Source organism: Convolutriloba macropyga, chromosome 14 (assembly GCF_964194025.1).
Source record: "Convolutriloba macropyga chromosome 14, txConMacr16.3, whole genome shotgun sequence".
In the NCBI taxonomy this organism is placed as follows: Eukaryota; Metazoa; Xenacoelomorpha; order Acoela; family Convolutidae; genus Convolutriloba; species Convolutriloba macropyga.
In genome coordinates, this window is record NC_134481.1 from 42,321,504 (window position 1) to 42,348,232 (window position 26,729).

General features: G+C 38.7%; 1 protein-coding gene across 2 annotated transcripts in view; it reads right to left on the bottom strand.

The window, feature by feature from the left end:
- Positions 1–26,729, bottom strand: part of LOC142352986 (uncharacterized) — a 64,338-nt gene that overhangs the window by 5,171 nt on the left and 32,438 nt on the right. For both annotated transcript variants that reach the window (XM_075405155.1, XM_075405153.1), the window contains exons 4-9: positions 21,894–22,013; positions 8,935–9,020; positions 5,880–6,097; positions 5,380–5,567; positions 4,520–4,673; positions 3,947–4,186 (exon numbers count right to left, since the gene is read on the bottom strand). In XM_075405155.1, coding sequence (XP_075261270.1) covers positions 3,947–4,186; positions 4,520–4,673; positions 5,380–5,567; positions 5,880–6,097; positions 8,935–9,020; positions 21,894–22,013 — 1,006 coding nt within the window. The remainder of the gene's footprint in view (positions 1–3,946; positions 4,187–4,519; positions 4,674–5,379; positions 5,568–5,879; positions 6,098–8,934; positions 9,021–21,893; positions 22,014–26,729) is intronic.

Here is a 26,729-nt window from a genome sequence, read left to right on the forward strand (position 1 = left end):
ATCAGACAACATCCAGACCATAACCCAGACCAACGTGGCCTCTATGATCAGACAAGTTCCAGGCTATTGACAGACCAGAGGGAGCTCGAAGGCTTTTCCAGACCCTGTAATTCGAGCAGTGTGCGGTGTGCGCTCGACGATAGTCTGATCAGAGGTAACTTTGGTCTGGCCATGTCGACCCCGGACTCTTAGAGAAAATTTGGGCCGATTCACAATCGTTATCTGTTCCTCCTCAAACCACAAATATGCCGCAAAATTTGATTCAAATGTCTTTCCAATTGGGTTAATTTCTGTTTTGAAGATGCCGCCACCGAGTGAAATTTTGGACACCTCTTCGATTTAGGATTAAACGCCAGAGAGATAGAACCGCAAAACCATTTAGAGGCCTTAAGTTTCGATATAAGACGTTTTTTGAAAATTTTTTGGCCAATTTTTAAATTAAAAAATTAAAAGTCAAACTTAAAAAAAAATTGTTAATCATTATGAGAGTTTCAATTCAGTTGCATTTTATTTGTAAAATTATAAAATTATTTGCAAATTAATGTGAGAAATTTGCAAATTAATGTCAAATTTGCAAAAACTGTTTGCAATTATTTGCAAATAAAATACATCGTTTTTCAAAATTTTTAAATCAATTTGCATTTTTTGAGAGCTTTGCCTTAGGTTTAACTAGAGATGTCACAAGATAATTGCCCAAGTGACGAAAAGACGCTGGTTTCCAGTCGTCAGCAATCGATGCCGCCTGAGCCTAATACGACCTCAACCTTTCGAAGCCTTTGCAGCCTTTGAAGTCTTGCGTGCAAACGACGATAGCGAACTCAGGGAGTTGAGTGCAACAGTTGTGTGGCAGAGTTGTGAATAGCACAAAAACGAAATGTATAAAGAGCCCCTAATTATGGTTCAAGTCCAACTCCAGAAGAATTCTATTTATTTCGTCAAAGCGTTGCTCCCATTTCGACCAGATTTCTAACCTCTTGAAAAAGAGAAAAGTTGCGCTGTGGTTAATAAGGCGTGGGGCAACAATAGGAAAAAACCATTTCGTTCGACTGCTGTGGTTCAAGTCGCGCTCAGTGATCTCACCTTTTCTGTTTTCTTTTCCGTTTTTCATTTCCAAAAACAACAGAGCAAAAAGTTGATGCGGACAGTTGCGTAAACAGGATTTAACAAATCTCATTGAGAACAGTTTGAAATCCAAAAGAGCTAATTTTCCTGTTGGTTTCTCACATTTCAACTGTTGGACAAATAAGACTTTCATGCTATTCAGACAAGTTGCGACTGTTTGGCCAGCCGCTCGCTTAGTAAATTCATTCTACAAATCATTCTCTGGCCATATCGCTCTGACGTTTTCATCTGCTCAGCCAGCCACTCGCCTAGTCAATTTGGGGTTGAACAGATTACAGCTTTCACCGATATTTTTACGCATAAAAATTGATCAACAATTGCGCCTTCCTTCGATGCTTTTCTCTTTTTTGCTCTCATTTTATTATTTTACTCTTTTCCTTAACACTCCACTGATTTAAATTGAAGAAAACACTGTCACTTTTAAAAAAAACAGAGAAGTCATTCAGTTTTATGCTACGCAAAGTTTGGTTTCAGTGATTTTATGTTTTACGTTAGCGTAGCCGTTTTAGCTCATCAGCTTTTCAGCTCATTATTTTTCTTTTTTAATACCATATTTATTATTATTTGAAATTGAAAACAAAATTTATTTTAGCTTATTTTATTCTCAAATTGATATCCACAAGCAAAATTCTGAAGACCGTCAGAGAAATTTAGCAAAAAACTATAATTACGGATCGAGTCCCCTTCTATTCAAGTCTTTCTTATTTTTCTTCACGGCCTATCTTGCTCTCATTATTTTTATTAACACTTCCTTTATGTCTTAATGTGAAATTGTGAGAGTGCTAAAAATGCAAACAAAACATGAACAAGTCTAGCGGAATGCAGTGCAAGTCCCTGCTAAGTGACTTTCTGTTTATTTCACTATCGATGCAGCTATTGGAATTTGTTTTACACGTACCACTGATCAGCAATTGCAACCTCCCTCATTCTCGATACTCCCCTGATTTAAAAAAGAAATAGAACAATCCAGTTCGGTCCCCAGAATAAATCATGTTCTGTGCTACGCACTGTTTGTTTTCAGTACTTTTATGGTTCAGACCAGCGTTGCACTTTATTTGACAACTTCTTTGCTACTTTTCTTCTTATTTTGCTCTCTAATTTTGATAACTGCTTAACTTCTATTTTATTGCTTTTTAAGTGAGACAAAACTTTGATTTCAAGAGTGAAACATAATCATTTTACAACAAAACTAGACGATTAAAACTCAGCGTTAATTGCGTTGAACATGAATTTCATTGTATCGGAGAAAAACTGAACATATGGGGCATCGTACACAAAAATTAAGTTGCGCAGTCCGTTATGAAAACAGCAGAAATGCAGGCCTCGGTGGTTCGAAACTGTTCAAAGCTTATTGTCGTTTCTCAATTTTGGTTCGAGACAATTTGAACATCAAAGAACGAGGCTTTGGAACGAAATAACTATATATATGCAAGGTAAATTAGAGCAATTAACTAATACCGAACAACACAAGCCAAGCACGTCAACAAGAGTGGCTCCGAACACTACCCACGCCCATCGAACTAATGTTATTTGCAAATTCTATTCTTCTAATTCTGTTGTTTTTTTGTCTTAATTAGATACTTACCTGAAGAAAATTTTATATGCCTTTCTCTAAATCTCTACGAGGTTAGCCGAGAAATCTATATATTAGTATCTGAATACACCAATATCAGCAAATAGAAGTCCTCCATGGTAATTGGAACGGCTGAGTGCGCCTGAGGCAAAAAAGTCTTTTAAAACAACGAGAACAAAAACTTCCTTCACTGAATGGTTATGCATAAATTGGAACCTAACTCATTGAGTTCCTTGACGTTGCGCCAAAATGAAATTGCGGTGTTCACTTTCTGGTGCACATCTTTTTTGTCTACAGTGGGATGTAAGAGTAAAACATAAGTGTAAAACAATGTAAGAGTGGAGCGTTGTGAACGAATTACCCCCCCCCCCCCCCGGGGGGGGATCAATTTATCTCGTGAAAATTCCTACCACTAATGCTGCACTCATTCATCATTTCGACCCCTTGCAAATTACCCTCCCACTTTTGCATCATTTTACCCCCCGGACCTAACGCCAAGTCAATTTCAGTACTGGGAAAGTCTAAATACAAGTCTGATTTAAGACTTGGCAAGTCTAAATCCAAGTCTGATTTAAGACTTGACAATTGAAAAAAAACGTCAAAAATTGTCGAAAAAAGCGTCAAAAATAGCCGAAAAAAACGTCTAAAATAGCCGGGGAAACGTCAAAAATTCACAACTTTGTAAAACTGGGCCCCTTGGCAGCATGGGAACCATCACAGTAATCTTCATAACTTTTCCTCGATTCGAATACCCAGATATTTCAAGATCTGAAATATATATGTCGATTTTCGGCAAAAATTTGGCTCCAAACGGCTGAAAAATGGCTGAAAACGGCCCAGAACACCTGAAATACCCTCAATAGACCCTCCCGGGGTGCTAATAAACACCCAATAAACAATTTGGTATGGCCCCGGCATCATTTTCTAGCACCCCAGGAAAGTGGCAAAAAGTAATGCCAAAATCGTGGCACGTTGCGAAATTTTTCTGAATTCGAAAATTTCACTCGAATTTTTTTGAAAAGTTGGTTTTGACTTGGGAATCAACTTCCAAGTGTTATCCAAGTCTTGGTTAAGACTTGGCAGACTTGTAAGACTTGTATTTAGACTTGCCCAGTACTGATATAGACTTGGAGTTTGGTCCGGGCCCCCTCCTCCCCCCCCCCACACACACACACACACCCTCAGACAAATTACACCACCGTTCTTAAAATTGGGAGGAATTTAGGGACGACATTCGACCCCGTTTCTCACCATGCAACAGAAGTAAATTGGTAGCTTCTGGCAGCCCCTTTGCAGCCGCATAATGCAATGGAGTCCATTTGCTACTATCAATCACATTCACAGGCACTCTGTTAGTCTCATTCAGTAATCTCTGGATCAGTTCCAGATGGTTGTTTTCGGCAGCTAAATGGATAGGTTGAACCCCATGTACAGTTGTAGACATCAAGTTAGCACCCTCTGAGGTCAATAAATCCACCATCGGCAAGGAACCTGAAAGAAAAATCCCTCATATGTAACTGGAATCATTCATTAGTTGACTTGCTCGAAGCTATTAAAATGATTTTTTCTTCTAACTCGTCAATTCAAAGACTCTTTTTTATTATAATCAAAAGTACTATTTTTTCTTGTCCTCGTGAACAAAATTACTGCGAAATCTCCCACCTTCCCCCCCCCCCGCTCCCACTCACAAGGGTACGCAATTGAGTTTTTTTTTTCATTTTAATGAAGCTTTGTCACCGCCTTCAAGTTTCTTAAGAAATACCAAAGCCTCTAAGAAAACCAGTTAAACGTTCGGCTATTTTTCCAAAACTCTGGCCTTCCTACCGTCTCTGCATGCGATGTGAATGGGTGCTGTGCCGTCACGTGACTTGCAATTGACGTCATCACTGAATTGGATCAGTTGGTGGACTAGGTGGACATTGGTGGACATAACTGCCAAGTGGAGACTAGTGAAGCCCAGAATGTCAACTGTATCCGCCTGAAAAGTTTTTCGCAATTAATTTATTTCATGATGTTTTTTTTTTAATTTATTCAAGTTAAAATTTTTTTCGATGTCAAACTTTCTAGAATTTGTGGAAATTGTTTCCTTGTCCACTGTTAGAACACGTCTATATAAATTTTCCTTAATCTGAGTCCAGTTAACTTCAGTAAACTGGTACGGTTTTAAAAGTGGGATATATTCTATGTCCCCAGTGTTTTTTATGCACCTCAATTACAATTTATGTGATGTTGTACAGCACGTTACTACGTAAAAAATAGCACGTGGACCTGGCGCCTGGGGGTCTAAAAGTTATATGCCTAGTAAGCGGGGAAAACTAAGATTCATACAAACATATAGTAACTATTACTATAAATTGTGTGGTAAGCACTAGTATAAACTTAATGTCAAATTTGCAAATATTTATAAAAAAATTATAGAAAGTTTTGCACACTTAACATTATTTTGGAAAATTTTGCAAATTTGACCTTGTGAAGAGATAATTTGCAACCCGGGTCGAGGTTTGGCGGTGAATTTTCGTAAGAAATGCGGTGAAATGCGGTGAAAAAAAAAATTTCACCGCGTATTTCTTATTTATTTATTAATTTATTTTTTACAAATTTGGCATTATCGCGCAAAAATTTGCAAATGTTTGCAAATTTGGCATTAGTTTTTATCTAGGGAGATCTAGGGAGAACTAAAGTACCGATGCTCCATATCGTAGCAAGAGATCCACAATGTGTTGATTGCCTTTTAAGGCAGCGATGTGCATTGGAGTCCTCCTCTCCATGTTCTGTGCATGCACATCTGCTCCTGATCTCACCAACTCCAGACACAGGTCAAAGTTGTCACTCAACACAGCCAGGTGTAAAGGGGTGTCTGCCTGGTTGCTCTCTGGGACAAAAAAGAAAACTGAACGAAAGCGTCAAAGGATTCAGAACTGATGATTTAATCAAATTTCTGTTATGTTCCTCGCGTTACTGTATGACAAACAGCATGACTTCAGCCTTGTGTTGATGTCGCAGATGCATATTTGAATCTGTTACAGAATTATGTTTTTTGATCTTTCCCTAGTTGTGAAAATTATCGCTGACAATTTTTTGGGAATAATAGTTATTAGGCCTAAATAGTACTTTTTTCTGCAATTGTACATTTTCACGCTATTGTTAGCTCCAAGGCCAAGAAAAGTTGAAGTTAAAAAATTACTTTGCGATAGCTGTTTGGGATCGATATGTTTCATGATCATAAGTGCAATTTGGAAGTCCCCTCCCTCACTCGCAAAGTGGATGGCGGATTTTCCACCTTGTATCTCCGCCAAGTAGAGGTCACTTCCACTTTCTATCAACAGTCTGCACACTTCTCTGTGAGCGTACTTGGCCCCTATGTGTAGTGGTAGTGTGTTGTCTTGAGTTGACAAGTTGGGGCTGAAATATTTTAAATTTTAAACTTCGTTTTTTTTTCAAATTTCGGAACAAAACATTTTCATTGACGGACTGCCAACCAGTCTCGTGATCAAAATCACGATCCTTAGTCATAAGGACCGGAGTCGATATGTCAGCACAGTTTCAGCAATGAATGCGCTGAAATTTTCAAAAATTCTGCTAAAAATCTTTTATAATAATGCGCTGAAATGGGATAAAACTTTGTGAGAAACGCCTTCGAATTTCAGTAGAGTTTTTATTTAGGTTGAGTGCACAAAATGACCGAAATTCTTATCATTCAATTCGGTCTTACATTCATAATTAACGTTTTGTAACAATTACGCAAAAAAGCGCTGAAATACGCTGAGGGATTTCAATTCTATGCTACAGAACAGAAATAATATTTTTCAGTGTTTGAGCCGTGTAGGAAACTCTAAACAGCAGAAAAAACCTTTGAGAGAAAAGATTGAATACCTAAACAAAAAATAATTGCGTTGAGGGAATAATAGAAAAAAAACAAGAATTTAGACATGGCAGAGAGCAATCATGACTATTTTGTTCATTTTTGGGCATCTCAACAACTCAAGTGCACACAAAAGACCAATTTTATAATGAATTATTAGCAACAGACATCGGATCTTTCCCACAAGTATATTCCAAGTATATTCCCCAGTATAAATAGCGAAAATTTGGGCAAACCAAAAAAATTAATACTTAACTCTCTTATGAAAAGGTATAGTTTTTGATAAGTAAGTAACTGGGATAATAGGCCGACAAATATTTGCAATACTTTTCAAAACAATCAAATTAGTAGACTATTTTGCAAAACTCTTAACCCCAAAAAAACCAAAACAACAAGTTTCTGGTTGATGTTTAGATTATACGCAGTGGGTTATTACTACACTCTAAAAACGTGCAGATAAAGTTTCTGAAGAAATCAGATCAATTTACTTGAACTGTGCAGGTGTTTTGGCGTTCTTGCACGCTACCTGCAGGGTACCTGAACGTATCTGCAATTGCAGTTACATTTACGTGAAAATTTCCTGCAAAAATTACTTTCATTTTAGAGAATTGCGGGAAGAAAATGTCGAAGCCGTTTGAAACCATAGGCTTTTCTCTGAACAACTTATTTGTAATCCACTAAACGTCTTATTTAAGCCAATAGGAGCTGTCAATTTTAGGATAATGTGATAAGATTTAAAAAGTAACCAATAATACGGAAATATTAAAAAAAAATTTAAACTTTTTCGAAATGTTGTATCATTGAAGTCATATTACTAAAAGTGAGAAGATAAAACCGCCAACTAGATCAAATTTGGTTACAGTAGGACAGAAGAGGCTGCTCTCATCACAGAGAATGACATACAGTTCACGAAATTAAATTTACGATTGGTTAATGTTCAAAAAAGTTTTCGAAAATTTATTTTTAATTTCTTAGACTTAACAGCCATTAGCTGTCCGCTCAAAGCACTAGATATGCTCACTTAAATCTCATTACGGAACATATTGCACTGTTAGTCAATGAGTTCATGCCATAAGACTCCAAAAAATTAGTAAAACCTCAAAAAGAAAATCAAAATTTCATTTAAAATTACGAAAACTCAGAGTCGAATTAAAAAAAAACAAGAGCAGTTCCTTGAAAACAATTTTTTTTGTTCATTGGGCTTCATTTGACTGCAAAGGAAGTTTGTCATTAACGGAACTTCAATATGAAAAGTGACTTGTCTCTAGGTGACTTAAAAAAACAAAAAAAGTAGAAAAGTTTTATAAAAAAAGAGCTCTCAGACAGATTTCTATTTTTTTTAATTCGAAGCTCAATGTGAGACCTGAACTCATCTTTTTTTTATCGCCTTTAGCTTATTAGGAACACGAAATTGGTTCATTTTTTGGCATGAAATTTAAATTTGAAATACTAATTTTATAGAAAATTTCTTAATTTGAAGAAAAATCACACTAAAAGTTATCAAATGTCCCGTGTTCACAAAAAACTTCAATCCTCGATAACTCCTCGAAAAAAACGAAAATAAAAAAAATCTTTTTAATTTTGAATTCTACGCTGGACAAGCTTTTTAATGATACCGCTCACATTTCTCTGCGATGAATATATCGATCGACCAAAATTGACTGAACAAAAAAGCCCATTTGAGAAGGTATAGTTTTTGATAAGTAAGTAACTGGGATAATAGGCCGAAAAATATTTGCAATACTTTTCAAAACAATCAAATTAGTAGACTATTTTGCAAAACTCTTAACCCCAAAAAAACCAAAACAACAAGTTTCTGGTTGATGTTTAGATTATACGCAGTGGGTTATTACTACACTCTAAAAACGTGCAGATAAAGTTTCTGAAGAAATCAGATCAATTTACTTGAACTGTGCAGGTGTTTTGGCGTTCTTGCACGCTACCTGCAGGGTACCTGAACGTATCTGCAATTGCAGGTACACTTACATGAAAATTTCGTGCAGTCCTGCTAAAATTACTTTCATTTTACCTGAACAACGCAATAATAAGGCAATTTCAGCAAAAAAGTATACCTTCTTCTTTCCGGTAATTAACCCTAACATTTTTCGCTTCAAAGTTATCTATTAGAAACTAAATTACTTTTGCAGTTAACATAATTGCATGTTATGCTGGTAAACAATTTTGAGGAAAATTGCAGATTAATTTCACCTGTACATGGCTTTACCTGCTCACAATCCTTATGAATTTACTTATACTTTATTTTGAGTGATGTATGAACATAATTGAAGCTTGCAATTTTTAGTTTCTTTGTTAAACTGAGCGTTAGAAAAACAGATATTCAGATGACACGAAGCGGTGGTTGGTTATTCTTACTTACTCGGCTCCTCTTTGAAGTAGTATGGCTACGATATCTGTGAACCCATTCTGTGATGCCAGATAGAGAGGGGTCAGTCCTCTGCGATCCTAAAATACTTTCTACGTAAACTTAGTCCTTTTTACTTAGTGTGTGTGTGTGTGTGTGTTTGTGCGTGTGTGTGTGCGTGTGTGTGTAAGTGTGTGCGTGTGTGTGTTTGTGTACACGTGTGTGTGTGTTTGTGTCTGTATGTGTGTGTGAGCGTGTGTGTGTGTGTGTGTGTGTGTTTGTGCCTGTATGTGTGTGTGTGTGTGTGTCTGTGCGTGTGTGTGTGTGTATGGTTGAGTGTGTGTGTGTGTGTGTGTGTGTGTGTGTGTGGTTGAGTGTGTGTGTGTGTGTGTATGTGTGTGTGTGCGTGTGTGTATGTGTGTGTGTGTGTGTGCGTGTGTGTGTGTGTGTGTGTGTGTGTGTGTGTGTGTGTTACCGCGTAAATGAACAATCTATTTAAGTGTGCTATTCAAATCTATCCAGCGAGAAACTTTATTACGTCATTATTTCTTAACCATGTAAGCCTTACAAAAGATTAAATGCACACAAAATACGTTCTATTTGGCATTGAAAGCTCGGAAAAAGTTCGTTAAACATAATTTTCGTTGAGCCTACTAATATACTGAATCGATTGCGCTCTTTTTAGGCTTAATATTTTTATGTTTCGAAAACGTATCGGTGACCAATCTGAGTCGAAAATCGGCTCAGACAAAACACCTGCTAAAAAAGATCAAGCTAGATTTGCCTTCAAGTAAAACGATGCTTTTGCCTTTAAAACGTTGTGGATTTACAGTTGCTTATCTATATGAATTGAAGTTCCGATGAATTAACATTATCGAGCGAAAGAGTGTTTTCCGTCACCTTTATCTTGGTACCGCTCCCCCTATCAGGGAAAATTGAATATCAGGGCCAAATGTCGAAAATAAGCTAGCTGCTTGTCGCATGAACACGCTACAATAAAACGGGGTATGCGCAATTGAGAAACTATTTGCACATTTGAATGCCCTCGACGAGAGAGAATGTCCACGCGGGTGATCTTCATTTAGTGAATCACTTAGAATGTCAGTTTAAACAAAATTTATCGCAATTATATTCAGTTATATTCAATTAAACCCTCTGAGAAGCACCACATCGACTCCATATGCAGAGTCAAAAGTTAACAGACGAGAACAAGACGATCAGCACACTACATTGAAGTTGCGAAACGACTCAAGACTCAGATTGAAACCATTTGAGATTTTCAGACGCCGACAGTTTCGCCCTTCTAGCTCTTGCCTCTCAACGAGTGGGATCAAGTGGAGAAGGACCAACTCGAAGTAGCCCTCGTCAGTTCTTCCGAGTTAGACCAAATTGCGGATTCAATGTATATCATCAACAAAAAACTGTAAGACTTGTCAAAAATTTAACTTTGATGTTGTATGTTGATAAAAAACTGGTGCTTTAACCGGCAAATCTAGCCTCCCAGAACCCATTTCCTATCCCATATAACAAAATTTTTTGAGTTCACCGGTCACCAATAACCTACCCCTTAAAATTTTTTTGAAAAACAAGAATTTTGACAAATTTTTGTCAAAATCCAGAATTAATCAAATTGCGGTGTTTTTTTCGCTGTTCTTGACATAAAAGCGTAGCAAAAAAAACTTTAAATTTTTGAAAAATTTGACCAAATTTGAAAAAATTCTTTTGTCCCTATCATTTTAAAGGAAAATTATTAAATGCGTATGTAACAATTGCATAAACTTGTCGATTTAAAAAAAAAGACAATTTGGTCAAGTTTTTCAAGTTTTTTCTCAAATAAGCGCTTATTCTTGGTAACTCGTGAAAATTGTGTATTTAACATCAAGGCTCGGAGTTTGAGCAAAGCTCAAATCATTTATGTTGTAAAAACATTATATGGTTTCCATATTAGCTGCAAGTTCACTTCATCACGCCATAAAAACTGCGCCTCAAGTAACACAAAATCGTTACAAACGTAACGTTTACGCATTACCGGGTCTAAGTTTCAACCTAACGCTTTGAAAGTCCGAAAAACAGCGCAGTTCCAGTTGAGTCATTTCTTTCATGATAAGAAGCGCCTAGTTATATGGCATGATGTAGTGAACAATTCGCTTTCACGTCATCGAAGCAACAACAATAAGCCTTTAACACCTTCACAGCTTATTGCAGTGCTTGAAAACTATCAGGAGCGCATAGAAGCTATTGTGTATTGCCCCAGAGAGGGAACTCCTGATATTTCTGATCAGCTCAAGCGTAGTACTCTAGTTACCATACACTTAGTGAAAACATTGTGTCTAGACGTAAACAGAAAGATCCTAGTTTACTTAAAGAGTACAGAGCATTACACCAAAGGCCTGCGCTTGAGCTGAAAACACTCACGATTGTCTTGGCTCATAAGAACAACCTCCGGTCCCTATTAACACGCTCCCGACCGAAAAAACTTTCAAAGCGCCGCCGTAAAACGCTCCGCACCCGTCATGCGTTCGAGGAGGCGGAACTCACACAAGCCTTTGATAACCTGAATGTCACTTAGTCTTGCGTTGTTGTGGGAGTCTACCCGCTGACTGGCGGTGTGACTTAGTTTACTCAAGAGTTACGGGTTAGTTTGTGGTTGGTTCTCTCCGATAGCGCTTTACTAAACGTTTTGCTCTCCCCATCCTTTGAGTTATTCACTACCGTCCGTTTTCCGCAGGTTATCTGGTTTCATTTTTCCGTTTCCGTCGTTTTTTCCATATCACCTTGTTTCTTTCTATTCCCCGTTTATCTGTTGTATGATGTAGTATGTTGAATTTTTGCTGTAGTAAAATTTCTTTCTGCTAGTATGCTGGTTTGCTGTTTAGTCTCGTTCCTTGCTAGGGTGTGACTTAAGTTCATTCTAGAGTTACGGCTGGTTTGTTTCGTGACTTTCACCACACTTGTTTGCTAGCAATTTGTTGTAGCTTTATTATTTTTTGTAGTATGCCTTTTTGTTGTCTGGGTAGGGTGGTTTGCTATGGTGTGACTTAAGTTTGTTCTGGAGTTACGGCTAGTAAATTTCCTGACCTTTGCGACTTTTGGTTATACTACATCGTTGCCGTAAATTGTTTAATGTTTTGATGCCGTCGATAAAGCCCCATAATGTTTTGTGCTAGTTTACCTGGCAGTAGCTCTTCTCCTTCTTTCTAGGGTGTGACTTAAGTTTATTCTGGAGTTACGGCTAGCTTGTTTGGTTGAATTTGTTGCTGTGGTCTGCTAGCATCGATCTCCCCGCCTCCTCGCTTGTACTTTCCGCCCCACCCGTGCCGTTTTCCCGTTTCGTCGCGCGCCATCCGCCCGACGTTTCCGCCCAGCCCGTGCCGTTTTCCCGTTTCGTTGCGCGCCATCCGCCCGACCTTTCCGCCCCGCCCGTGCCATTCTCCCGTTTCATCGCGCGCCATTCGCCCGACGCTCCCGTTTGTCCGTCCGGTTTCCCGTTGCGTCTTGCGTTACTCGTTCGGCGTCCCTTCCCGTCCGTCCCGTCTCCCGTCCTGTCCCGTTTCGCGCTTCCTGCGCACCGTTCTTTCTTTCTTTCGCCGGGTACTATTGTACTCGACGAACTTCTTTGCTCTTTGGCGGTTTGCTAGGCAAACCGTCACACTAGGGTTCGGTATAACCCATTTGTGTTGTGCTGTTGCATGTCTGTGTACTTTATAATAGTACTAAATTAAAATTGTGGTTCCTGTTTTTCTTAAGATCATGACAACTTTGCAGGACAAATTCAACAAACTTTATAGTGCGAGGGCAAAATTAGAGGCTGAACTTAACAACATCTATGGTGAAATTAACAATGCTGTGGATAAGCAAGATAGGAAAGTTAAGATCGAACGTCTGCTTGTGAAGTGCAAAGACGCTTTTATTAGAGTAGTTGATAAAAATGAAGAGCTCTTTGATCTGGCACAAAAGACTGAAAATCCAGATGCTGCCTGTAAGAACCTTGAAAAATGGTTAGAGACTGTAACAAAGAAAACTGATGAGTTCATTGCTGCTGCTCGAGGGTATATCAATTCGGTCCATGACAAAGAGACAGCAGAGCAGTATACCTCTCACCATTCAAAATCAAGTTCACATATGACTTCCTCAAAAAGATCAAGTCAGCGTCAACGAGACTTAGAACTATCAAGACTCAAAAGGGAGGAACTTGAGAAATAACATGAAGCAAAGCTTCGCATTGCTAGACAGCGTCTCGAAATTGAAAAACAAACGAAATTGCGGGAATTGGAAATTGAGCCGCTTGAGGATCATCGCAAGGAAGTAGCTGCTGCAGCACTTGAGGAAATTAAGTTGATGACAAAATCATCAGCAGACGGGTCTGGTACAGGCAAAATGAGTGGGCTCTTTACGGAGAGAAGTTCAGTAAAGAGCAAGAAACTTGTTCAAGATTGGATTAATTCGTCACCGGCCGGGAACATGGCAGATGTTGCAAACGAACCGAGTGTGCACTTTTCTGGTTCCATCGCCCAATCCAACCAAGCAATTGTCCAACGACCTTCTTCAGCTCAACTTCCAAACTCACACTTCAATCTCAATACACATGGTCAAGTTGAGGCCAACATCAACCTCCCTGTCCAAGAACCAAGTAGTAGAACCAATGTAACCAATGATGCACATGTTGCAAACAACATCATGCAAGAGCAGCAACAGCCTCAATATACGCCTCCATCACCAATAAACTTTGGTATGCCAACTCAACTAAACGCCCCAAACACAGCCCGACAACTGTCTCAAGCAACAATGCACTTCGATGGTTTACAGTTAGATCATCAATTCCCTCGCAGATCGAGCATGCCGGGACAGTTGAATTTAGTCAGCCCTCCGCATTCACCACCTTTTAATACAATCGTTAATGCTCCTCTAGCACCTAATCCGCCACAAGCACACATAAATGTACGAGCCCCACCATCCCCCGTTCTAAACCTCGCACCACCGCATTTCACGTTAATCCCACCAGCATTCCGCTTTCCTCCTTCGCCGAAGTTTTGTCCCTATAACCCACGCACCTCCTGCTCCTCCAGATCCAAATGTCTGGCGTTTTCCAGCAGCAGTCCCCTTTAATGCAGTACCACTTGTACGAACATCCGCAAACATATACACCGTACAACCGGCCCCGTCAATCAACCCTCATATATCTACATCGCACCGCTCCTCTCATGTACAAGCAGCAGCAGGCGCTCAAAATTACGTAACATCAGACTTCATGCAAGCGAATCCATTTAGTTCTTCCACAGGTACCGCCTCCACCTTTGTCACTCCGATCATTCCGCCAACGTATGGAGCTACCGTTTCGAACCCGTTGTGTTGGGGTGGCCCGCCGCATCCCACACCTTCGGCTCCTTCTTTGGACTCTGCGGATTTGGTAAAGCAGTTGGCAGAGGCAATTACTTGTAAGAAGAACGATCCACTGCCCGAGTGGAAGTCGTCACAGTACAATGGTGATCCCCTGCAGTGACACGAATGGTTCGGACAATTTAAAAGCGCCATAGACGCACAGTCCTTGACTGATGATGTCAAGTTAACATACTTAAAAACTCTTGTAACTGGAAAAGCTAAAACCGCCATCGCTGAGTTCGCATACTGTGGTGTAATGTATAAGGACGCACTTAAGACACTCGAACGTAAATTTGGCCAACCACAGGCAGTAGTCAGTGCACACTTAGACAAACTCAGCTCTTTTCCTCCACTTAAGATGCACAATAGTGATAACATCATAAACTATTCTGCAACAATTTCAAGTCTTGTAGGGGTCTTTAAATCACTCTCATACGACTCAGACGTTAAGAGCGCCTCACTTCTCAACACGGCTGTGCAAAAATTGCCGCCCAATCTGAAAGAGTCTTGGTCACTCTTCACAGTGAAGAAACATTGGGTAAAGCCAACACTTCTTGACTTCAACGATTGGTTGAAGGAGAAGGCCGAGGCACACGATTTAATGAAACAAACTTCATCGAAGGCAAGAACTGAGGATAACACCAACTCAGTAGTAAAGACCAAAGTTGCCTCAAGAAGTTTTGCTGCTAATACACAAACTAAGGGCACTCAGAGACCAGCCTCAACATCGGCAACGCCTGCAACCCCTCGCTGCATCGTGTGTAAAGGCAATCATCGCATCTGGGAGTGTAGGGTATTTAAAGAAAAGTCTCCCACTCAGCGAGCAAAGGTAGTGGTGGAAGCAAAACTGTGTTTCTCATGTTTGAGAGAAAAGCATATGTTCAGGCAAAGCCCAAACCCCAGGAAATGTAGGAAGGACGATTGCAACAGCTCACATAATACTCTTCTCCATGGAGCTGAGAGGGTTTATCCATCAAAATCCCCTCCAAACAACAACAATAATAATTCTAATGCCGGTGCAAATCAAAGTAAACTTCCTAGTGTCCAATCATCGAGTAAGACCACTACTTTGTCATCTGTGAGTAATGTGAAAGGCCTCCTTCAGGTGACTGAATTACAGTTGAAGAGCTCCTCCGTTAAAGATACCACGGCTTTAGTTTTGTGTGATACCGCTTGCAGCAACTCTTGGGTGTCCAATGATCTTGCAAAAAGACTTGGTTTGCACGGTACAGCATTAAAACTAACAGTCAAGGGTATAAATACCGAGGAGGTTGTAGACACTAAGCTAGTTGAACTAATTGTAACACCACGCGACAACCAAACATTTGAACCCTTTAAAGTCAGCCCCTACGTAAAGGAAGATTTGAATGTAGGCGCCGATGTCATCAACGTTAAAGCACTTCAGGAAACATACCCGCACCTAGCAGTTCTAGACCCAGTTACATATTGCCATGGAAGCATTGAGATGATACTTGGACAGGATGTGTATCATGCCATCCGCCCGTTAGAGTACTTCGCTGCCGACGAGAAGTCCTCGCCCTTCGCTGTTCGCTTGCCCATAGGTTGGGTTCTAAGCGGCCCTCTACCGTCGTCTTCAGGTTTAGTCTCGACTTGTTTCAAAGCTAATATGGAGCAGGATTTTGAACTCGCTAGTCAGGTAAAATCTTGGTACGACATGGAGTCGTACGGCGCACTTAAGCAAGTAGACCCACGATCCGCCTCGGATGCGCGTGCGCATGAAATTCTTGAAAACACCACCGTGCATAATGGAAAAAGGTACGATGTAGGAATGCTATGGGCTGAAGATAACATCGAACTGCCCAACAATTACTTCTCAGCGCTGGTTCAATTGAAATCTTTGGAAAAGCGGCTTACGAAAGACCAGACTTTAAGGGAAAAGTACTCGAATACCATCAAAGAGGACCTAGACAAAGGCTACGTAGTAAGGGTCAAAGATGCTCATAAGGTGGAAAGTCGCTCGGAACGAGAGTGGTACCTACCACACCATCCGGTTGTTAACCCGAACAAGCCGGGCAAGGTTCGTAGGGTACTAAACGGAGCAGCAAAATTCCATGGCGCATCTCTTAATAGGTCATTACACACCGGACCTGACCTACTGCAAAACCTAATCTATGTACTCCTACGGTTCAGACAACATCCATTTGCCGTATCCGCCGACATCGAGGGAATGTTCCTCCAAGTTGGAGTGTTGCCATGTGATCAACCATCATTGCGCTTTTTGTGGCGGGAGGACCCCACATCAAATGTTGTGGTACACCAGTATACGCGCCACATCTTTGGGGCAAAAGATTTGCCCACCTGCGCCAACTACGCACTTCAGCGCACGGCACGCGATAATGCTAAGGAGTACCCAGAAGCTGCGAAAGCCGTCCTTGAGAACTTCTACAGGGACGATTACTTGGACTCTGTGGAATCCCCCGAGAGGGCCCTCATTAGGTCGAAGGAATTGGTACATCTTCTCCATCTAGGTGGGTTCAAGCTTACTAAGTTTGTAAGCAATGTACCAGATCTGGCTGACCGAATTGATGGGTCTGCTCAATCCACTGAACCGAAGGTCATCGTTTCATCAAAGGAGGAATCAATGCACGTGCTTGGGCTTAAGTGGGATCACAACAACGATACTCTGGTTGTGAGTAGGGGCACTAACAGCACCATCACGAAAAGTTTAACACAGCGCTTGGTCTTAAGTCTTGTGTCAAAGGTCTACGACCCAATTGGTCTTGTCGCACCTTTCACTGTTGGTGCTCGGTTAATCTTGAAAGACATTTGGCGTGTCAATGGACAAAGTTGGGATGACGAGTTACCTAAGGACACAGTTGATAGATTCCTTGCCTGGTGTATTGAACTGCCGCGGTTAGCTGAGATCACTATACCGAGAAGTTACTTTTCAGGACCATTCCAACATCTTGAACTCCACATGTTTGGTGATAGCTAGCAAGACGTATTCAGTGCAGTAGGTTTTCTAAGGGCTCAAGTAACTTGCAACTCCGGGGAGATTTCAAGTTACAGAGCTGGCGTTTGTCTTGGGCAAGGCCCGTGTTTCACCTATGAAGGTAATGACAGTTCCTAAGTTGGAATTACAAGCCGCTCTCCTCGCTGCCCGTTTAAAAAGGGAAATCTGTCGAGCATTAACGGTTACTGTGGATAAAGTCTTTATGTGGACAGATAGTACCATCGTCTTGCAGTGGATAAACTCAACAAACAAACACCCCATCTTCATTGCAAATCGTGCTAGTGAAATCCTGGAGAACACCAGCGTTGACCAATGGAACCACGTTGCCACTTGTGATAATCCGGCAGATGCTGGCACGCGTGCCATGTCCGCTGAAGTTTTGCAATCAAGTAGCTGGGTGAGGGGTCCTGACTTCTTGAGAACTAAGCAATTCCCTTTTGTGCCAAATACTGACGTCGCTGATAACATCAAATTCGGCGTTGTAACCAAGGAACAAGATGATGACTCCATCTCATCTCTAGCCGCATCCGTAACCAAGCCGCCTAAGGAACAAAGCTTTAATCTAATCCCGTTTGATAAGTTCAGTTCTTATCAAAAATTACTTCGTGTCACCGCATATGTGCTCCGTCTTTTACCATCTCATGAAAGTTACCGTACCGTAGACGGCAGCATAGCCGACCCTGTTGAGCTTGACGAAGCCGAGCGTCATCTCCAGTACTTGGTTCAAGGAGAGTCCTTTAATACTGAAAGAAAGGATCTTCTTGACGACAAATCCGTTAAGAAGAGCAGCCGCATTGCTCAGTTTACTCCGTTTATTGGACCTCATGGTCTCATCCGTTCCTCTGGTCGACTCCGACGGCTAGTGGAAATTGACTTTGACACTAGGCATCCTATCGTGCTGGATGCGCGTCATATTTTTGTTAAACTGTTTCTGCGGCATACTCATTTGAAGAACCATCATCAAGGCATCGACTACTTAAGGTAAAAGGTACAAGAACGTTATGCCATCCTAAAACTGCGTTCCACACTGCGTTCCATCAAATCAAACTGCGTCTTGTGTAGAAAGTTCCGTGCAGCAACCATTCAACCCATCATGGCAGACCTCCCAAAGGAGAGACTCGCATACCAGTCTCCTCCCTTTACCAACACCGGGGTTGATTACTTCGGCCCATTCTACGTCACAGTTCGTCGGACTACCGAGAAGAGGTGGGGATTTCTCTTCACTTGTCTCACTACTCGTGCTGTCCATGTTGAAGTGGTCCCGTCCATGGACACTAGTTCCTGTGTAATGGGAGTGGAGCGGTTCGTCTCCCGTCGGGGTACTCCTGCTATGATTTGGTCGGATAATGGTACGAACTTCATTGGAGCGGAGAAAGAGCTCCGTGAATGTGTGGAAAAATGGAATACGCTGAAAATTGCTGCCGAACTTGCACATAAGGGCATTAAGTGGAGGTTCAATCCACCCAGTGCGCCACACCAAGGTGGCATCTGGGAGAGGTTAGTTCGTAGTTTTAGAAGAGTACTGTACACTATTCTCGGTATGCGTCGCCTCACAGATGAGGTGTTGAACACTACTTTTTGTCTTGTTGAATACGCACTAAACTCACGTCCTTTAACGTCCGTAAGCGCCGACCCGTCCGACCTAGGTGCAATAACACCTAATCATTTTCTACTCGGTAACCAAGCAACCAGAATTCCGTCTATCGTTGGCGTCGACGAGTTCGATCATCGTAAGCGATACGCCCGTTCACAGTCATACGCCAATGCAATTTGGGCACGTTGGCTCAAGGAGTTTGTACCTGCGTTGAACCGTAGATCTAAGTGGCAGACGCCTGCCGAGCAACACCTCAAGGTCGGTGATTTAGTTTGGATCGTTGAAGAAAGCAACCCTAGGGGTTACTATCCAACCGCTCGGATTGAGGAACTTCGGTACGGCTCCGACAGCGTCGCCCGCTCCGCCGTCTTACGCACGTCATCCGGATCGCTCGTCCGCCCACTCGTTAAACTTGTACCGATCCTCCCAACATTTTCTTCCGGGCCGGAGGATGTTACCGCGTAAATGAACAATCTATTTAAGTGTGCTATTCAAATCTATCCAGCGAGAAACTTTATTAAGTCATTATTTCTTAACCATGTAAGCCTTACAAAAGATTAAATGCACACAAAATACGTTCTATTTGGCATTGAAAGCTCGGAAAAAGTTCGTTAAACATAATTTTCGTTGAGCCTACTAATATACTGAATTGATTGCGCTCTTTTTAGGCTTAATATTTTTATGTTTCGAAAACGTATCGGTGACCAATCTGAGTCGAAAATCGGCTCAGACAAAATACCTGCTAAAAAAGATCAAGCTAGATTTGCCTTCAAGTAAAACGATGCTTTTGCCTTTAAAACGTTGTGGATTTACAGTTGCTTATCTATATGAATTGAAGTTCCGATGAATTAACATTATCGAGCGAAAGAGTGTTTTCCGTCACCTTTAGTGTGTGTGTGTGTGTGAGTGTGAGTGTGAGTGAGTGTGTGTGTGTGTTCGTGTGTGTGTGTGTGTGTGTGTGTGTGTGCGTGTGTGTGTGTGTGTGTGTGTGTTATGCGTGTACAGGCCCTATAATGGCATGATTACATTCACTGAGCAAAAAAAAACTTTATAATTTGTGATTCGGAAGTTTGAAGGAAAATGCAGCTTTGTCGCATTTTTCCAATGACCTGATGCTGAAAAAATTCTCAAAAAATTTTGATCACGACTTATCTTTCTCACAAGTTTTTATTCGCAAGTTATGAAACCAGTGCAAAATTTTGGTCTCACTTTTTTGATAAAGTTGAATTACAAAAAAAAATATTCATTTTTGATTTCTTTCGCTTGATGTCAAATCACCCATACTCCAAAAAGAACAAAAATAATCGATACGGCCAAAATTGAAAAATTGTAAAATATCTTTATTTTTTTCATATACAAAACCATCAAAGCTATTTCTTGCTAACTTGCACAAATATTTGGATATTTTTGACCCTATAGATTGTTCATTTTCCCTTTCACGTCCCCAACGAGACGGATTTGAGTGAAAGAGAACGGCGAATTCTGATATAATTATAAGTTTTCTGCGTAAACTTTCTTTTCTATATACTAAAAACTCAAAAAATCCAACAACAAACAATTACACTCTCACAAATCTATTACAGAAATTTATTCTTCAAAAATGATTTTGTTTAAAACATTTCTTACAAGTATTATTCCCATTACAAGAAAAATGCATAGCAACGTTCATATTTTTCAAAGGCGTAGTTTCCATATTCCGGCTAACGAATAACAGTATATCTATCTTGGTCACGAGATTGGCATTATAAAAATTGTCATTCAGGGTTTGTCAGGGGGTGATTTCACGCCTGTTAATGTTACGACAAATTTGGTACTACTTATTTGTCAAAAGCGCCACAAAAGCCAAAAATTTTCTGACAATTATTTGAGCAATTTTAACCACTGAAATTTGGAGATACTTTTTAAGAGCTTAGCAATTCTAACTACTGAAATTTGGAGATACTTTTTAAGAGCTTAGCAATTCTAACTACTGAAATTTGGAGATACTTTTTAAGAGCTTAGCAATTTTAACCATTGAAGTTTGGAGATACTTTTCAGGAATTTAGCAATTTTAACCACCAAAATTTGGAGTTATTATTTGGGAATTTGTTGCATCCGCACCTTGAAAGTATTTTTCTAAACTAAAATTCTTATAGGTTCACTAATGAGCTCACGCTTACCACTGTATTGTGTTTTTACAGTCTCCTCCAGTTAATTTGAATTGAAAAGTTAAGCAAAGACAAACATTGAACCCAAATTATAGTCATAATTATAACTGACCACACTTTTGATTTTATTGGGTGCCCTCAGTTTTTATCTTATTTTTCTCCGGAGCATATATTTTTTTACAGATCAGACAAGATCTAAGGTATTCTTAGGCTAAATTTTCAGGCACTTTTAAAGAAAAACTAAAGCAGTGCCCTCATAGCTTTGAAAAAAGTTCTCAACTCAATCTTAAGCAACTTAAGGTGGGTAAAAAATAGTTTAACGCTTTTCAAGTAATTTAACGTGTTTTCTTTTCAGTTATATTCATCCTGATATTTTTTGTGTTGCTGAGACCTATACGTTATTAAAAAAACCATGCGATGAAATCAATTTGGTATCCAGTGATTGCAGCAAACGCTTAATTAACAAGAAAACTTGAATGAACAAACTTCATTAAGAAAATTATTGGGTGAAAAATTTATCGTAAAGCTATTCTTCTGCAAAACGTTAATTTTGAGCCTGAAGTTGATTTCTTAATTTTTCTTAATCGCAAAAAGTTCACTTCATAAATCTATTTTTCTTTTATGCAGTAATTTACAATTAAGGTTTTTTTCATTAATGTCTAATTTAGACGTTGTTAACAAAGCTATCAATGAAAAGTGACAAATTTCAGTAAATCCACTCGGCTGAGGGGTACGTTTTGCTGCGTAATGATATCATTTTTTTTCGAAATTGTCTGTTTTATGCCTATCGTCAGTTCTAGAGATGCAATTCTAGGATTTACGATAGCTTGCAGTCCCAAATATGTAAAATTTAGTACGTCTTATCAATCAATTGACATACTTGCACGTTGACAGTGGCGCCGTTTCTGAGCAGCATTAGAAGTAGATTTGCATGTCCATTTTGACAACACAGGTGAACTGGGGTCCAGCCCCTCATCTCTGGCCAATCTGGGTGGCATCCCTACACGAAAACGTAAAAATTAGAACCACATTTTGGAATAAATTAACCCTGTAATCGAATTTATTATACACAGTTTCAGAACGTAAACTACTCATAATTAACAATTTACCATTCTGTACAATTAACTCACATTTCTTCAAATTTTTCGTCTTCAAAAGATTTTACTGTTTGAATTCCTCTGCGTATTTGAATTCTTGTGCGCATCCGCGTATTCGAAATGAGCAAAACAGGTGAAACTAGTCCAAAAACTGTTCTTATTCGACTTACGGAAAGACCATGCTCGACCTTAGTTTGCTATAAAAAAGACCTTGGCGCTCGACTCATCAAAAGAATCTACCTCCACTTCAATTAGGCGCTCGGCGCTCCACTGGCCCGAATCTTTTCTGCTAGCCTCCTCCTCCCCCCCCCCCCCCAGCCTTATACAGCCTTTAATTCAGCACCCCAAAATTTAAGTTTTTGCCAATTGTAGGATACTTGCATCTCATTGAAACAACAGTGTCTGGGTAGATTGGTATTTTTTATAATAGTTTCCTGAAAATTAATTAGAAAATCGAACCCTTATTGTAACCGTTGACACCAAAAATGATATATGCAGCAAATTTTTGTTGAAATACGTAATACTTTCAAAACACAGCTGTGCTAGCTTTTAATAAATGCTTATTGTTCATTTATGATCATTTATAAACTTACTTAGCTTTAACAGTATGTTTAAACATGTCTAAATGGGGGTGCCAAACTCAGGGGGGTGGGGGGGGGGGGGGCGCTAGCAGAAAAGATCCTTTTGCCGTAGCCCCCACTAGACTTTAAAGACTTTCCATAAGTCGAGGTTTAAACTTGAGCATGGGCATATCGTAAAATATTTTTTAACACTTACAGCCGCGAATGTCCATCTTTAGTTATTTTTTTTCAAACATTTAATTTAATAATATAACCAATAGGTTAAAGTTTATACATGCCTTCAGAATAATCATTGCGAATATTTATTGAAATAATCAAAATTATACATTAATGTTCTGGTTATTAGATGATGTTACCCATTAAGCTGTTTGTTCCACTATATATAATGATCTAGTTGTTCCGACCCTCTTGAGGGGGGAGGAACTATATACTCAAATGGGTTTTTTTTGTTCCATCAATTTTCGCCGATCGATATATTCATCGTAGAGAGTTGAGACTGGTATCATTAGAAAGCTCGTCCAGCGTAGAATACGGAATTAAAAAGATTTTTTTATTTTTTGTTTTCTACAGGGAGCTATCGAGGTTTAAACTTCTGAGAAAAGTAGAGTGAATTCACGTTGTTTATATTCACATTTTCCGGAATTTTTGCCTAAATTTTAGTCAATTTTGCTAAAATTTGTTATAATTTTTACGAATAGTGTCGTTGATTTTATTTTTGAAGACGAAAAAGCCTTGTTGATTGTATTGATTTAATTTTTGGTCGAAAAATCTGGATAAACATTTCAAAATTTAGCCTTTTTCATCAAAAACAGCACGAAATAAACTAATTTAGACCACTTTGATTAAATTCGCCGACAGTACACCCCCAAAAAACACTCAAACAACCTTTGTAGACTCCGAGGGGGCTATTTCTACTTCAGAATCCGCTGAGAGTGCTCTGTAGTTGAAACTTTGCCGTTTTTTGCTAACTTTACTCGTTGGTTATCAAAAATGCAAAATTTATTTTTCAGTTTTTCAACTAACAAATTATCTATATCTACAACGTTCCAAAAAATCAATTGTTGCTAACGGATAATAAGCAAGAGCAGGGCTAGTTTTGGGCCATTCTTGGACTGTTACAATCCAAAAAATTGGGTTGTAATCAGTCGGTCTTTTTTTTTTAAAAAAGATCTTTTTTTTTAATAATAAAGAGCAGAACATATCAAATCAAAGCTCAGGAGTGATAGGTCCAACCAATTCGCCTACTAAGCAGCTCCAAGATAATACATTTAGTTTTTTACTTGAAAGTTTATAGTCGTTTCTTTTTTAAAAATAATTGACTTTTCAATAACTAATGGCTTAATTAACTTTTCCTCGATTCTTTTCTTAATTTGTTCAACTTCCAGCTTAATGGCAGCAAAGAAAGAATGCTTCTTCTTTCTACTGATTTAACATTTATTCACGGTTGCAGTTTTAAGCCTGAGGTTACTGTTTTCTGACTTTGATACTACAAGATTTCAGATTTTTGTTTGTTTTGATATTTGCCAGTTTTTCACGTTTTCTAATTTTGTCTCATTATCACATTATTGACTGTTCTCATGTCAAGTTATTAGCGCTCAAAATCAGGCACAAATAATCATATTAAAATCCTGAAAGATATACATCATCGTTTTAACGGCCTCGACGCCTCTTTCTTGAAGAAATCAATTGAATTTTTTAATTTTGTCTTAACTGTCATCTATACTTTGTCGTTTCGGTCGTATGAAATTTCCTGTATTGTGATAGCTTTCATTGGCTTCTCATGAAAGAATAGAAGAACCCATATTCTGATATTAGTAGGTAGATGATGGCTTTCATGACTTTGAAAAAAATCGTTTTCAAAAATTGAGAAAAAAAACTTTTTTTACTTCGCAATTTTGTTCTCTTTATGTTTCTTTTTGCTACCTAATCTCGTTAGTTAATTACAGGTCAAATATGAAATTACGGGTAAAATATCGTTAGTTAATTACAGGTCAGATATCGTTAGTTAATTACAGCTCAAATATGAAATTACGGGTGTCAAGGGAATAAAAGGGATTGGTGTCCCAAAATTTTTTTTTTGAAGAATTTGTTATGACCTTACTGGCTTCGATACCGGTTTTTCACAAAAAAAAATTAATTTGGTTTTTGTCATTTTGACGTCCTTTTTGTAGATGCACGAAATATTCTGGATAATTGCAGGTCTTCCCTGGAAGCCCTGGTCTCGAAGGTTTCCTCTTCATGTATAAAGGACCCTATTTAAATAGTTCTTTTTGTAATTAATGCCTTTCATGACATTGAATGTAATTTTGTTTCGAAAAAAAATTAAAAGTATTAAATACTTTAGCACTTCGCTTTTTTGTCTACTTGTTACCTAGTCTTATTAATGAATGGCCACGTACTATTTTATAGCTGTTTGAAGAAGGCGCAATCGAATAAATTTTGAGGGCCAAAATATGGCTTGACGGTTTTGACAGCGTTTTCTGGCAAGTTTCAACTGAAATTTTGTTTGTTTTTTTTTGTTGTTCTTTTTTGCCGCTTTAAAAAATGAATAAGGACAGATCCTAATGCCCTTCTATGGAAGCAGTGGTAATCGTAAAATTGTGGTAATATTAACTGATTCCTAAAGGTATCTATTACTTTGAAGTTAACTGTTTCAAAAAAGTAAGTTAGTTTTTTACTTTACTGTTTTTGTTCTTTTTTGTATAATTGTTATCAAACCCTTTTATGGACTGGTCGCATATGTTTACTGCTAAAATTTGTTATAATTTTTACGAATAGTGTCGTTGATTTTATTTTTGAAGACGAAAAAGCCTTGTTGATTGTATTGATTTAATTTTTGGTCGAAAAATCTGGATAAACATTTCAAAATTTAGCCTTTTTCATCAAAAACAGCACGAAATAAACTAATTTAGACCACTTTGATTAAATTCGCCGACAGTACACCCCCAAAAAACACTCAAACAATCTTTGTAGACTCCGAGGGGGGCTATTTCTACTTCAGAATCCGCTGAGAGTGCTCTGTAGTTGAAACTTTGCCGTTTTTTGCTAACTTTACTCGTTGATTATCAAAAATGCAAAATTTATTTTTCAGTTTTTCAACTAACAAATTATCTATATCTACAACGTTCCAAAAAATCAATTGTTGCTAACGGATAATAAGCAAGAGCAGGGCTAGTTTTGGGCCATTCTTGGACTGTTACAATCCAAAAAATTGGGTTATAATTAGTCGGTCTTTTTTTTTAAAAAAAGATCTTTTTTTTAATAATAAAGAGCAGAACATATCAAATCAAAGCTCAGGAGTGATAGGTCCAACCAATTCGCCTACTAAGCAGCTCCAAGATAATACATTTAGTTTTTTACTTGAAAGTTTATAGTCGTTTCTTTTTTAAAAATAATTGACTTTTCAATAACTAATGGCTTAATTAACTTTTCCTCGATTCTTTTCTTAATTTGTTCAACTTCCAGCTTAATGGCAGCAAAGAAAGAATGCTTCTTCTTTCTACTGATTTAACATTTATTCACGGTTGCAGTTTTAAGCCTGAGGTTACTGTTTTCTGACTTTGATACTACAAGATTTCAAATTTTTGTTTGTTTTGATATTTGCCAGTTTTTCACGTTTTCTAATTTTGTCTCATTATCACATTATTGACTGTTCTCATGTCAAGTTATTAGCGCTCAAAATAAGGCACAAATAATCATATTAAAATCCTGAAAGATATACATCATCGTTTTAACGGCCTCGACGCCTCTTTCTTGAAGAAATCAATTGAATTTTTTAATTTTGTCTTTAACTGTCATTTATACTTTGTCGTTTCGGTCGTATGAAATTTCCTGTATAGTGATAGCTTTCATTGGCTTCTCATGAAAGAATAGAAGAACCCATATTCTGATATTAGTAGGTAGATGATGGCTTTCATGACTTTGAAATCAATCGTTTTCAAAAATTGAGAAAAAAAACTTTTTTTACTTCGCAATTTTGTTCTCTTTATGTTTCTTTTTGTTACCTAATCTCGTTAGTTAATTACAGGTCAAATATGA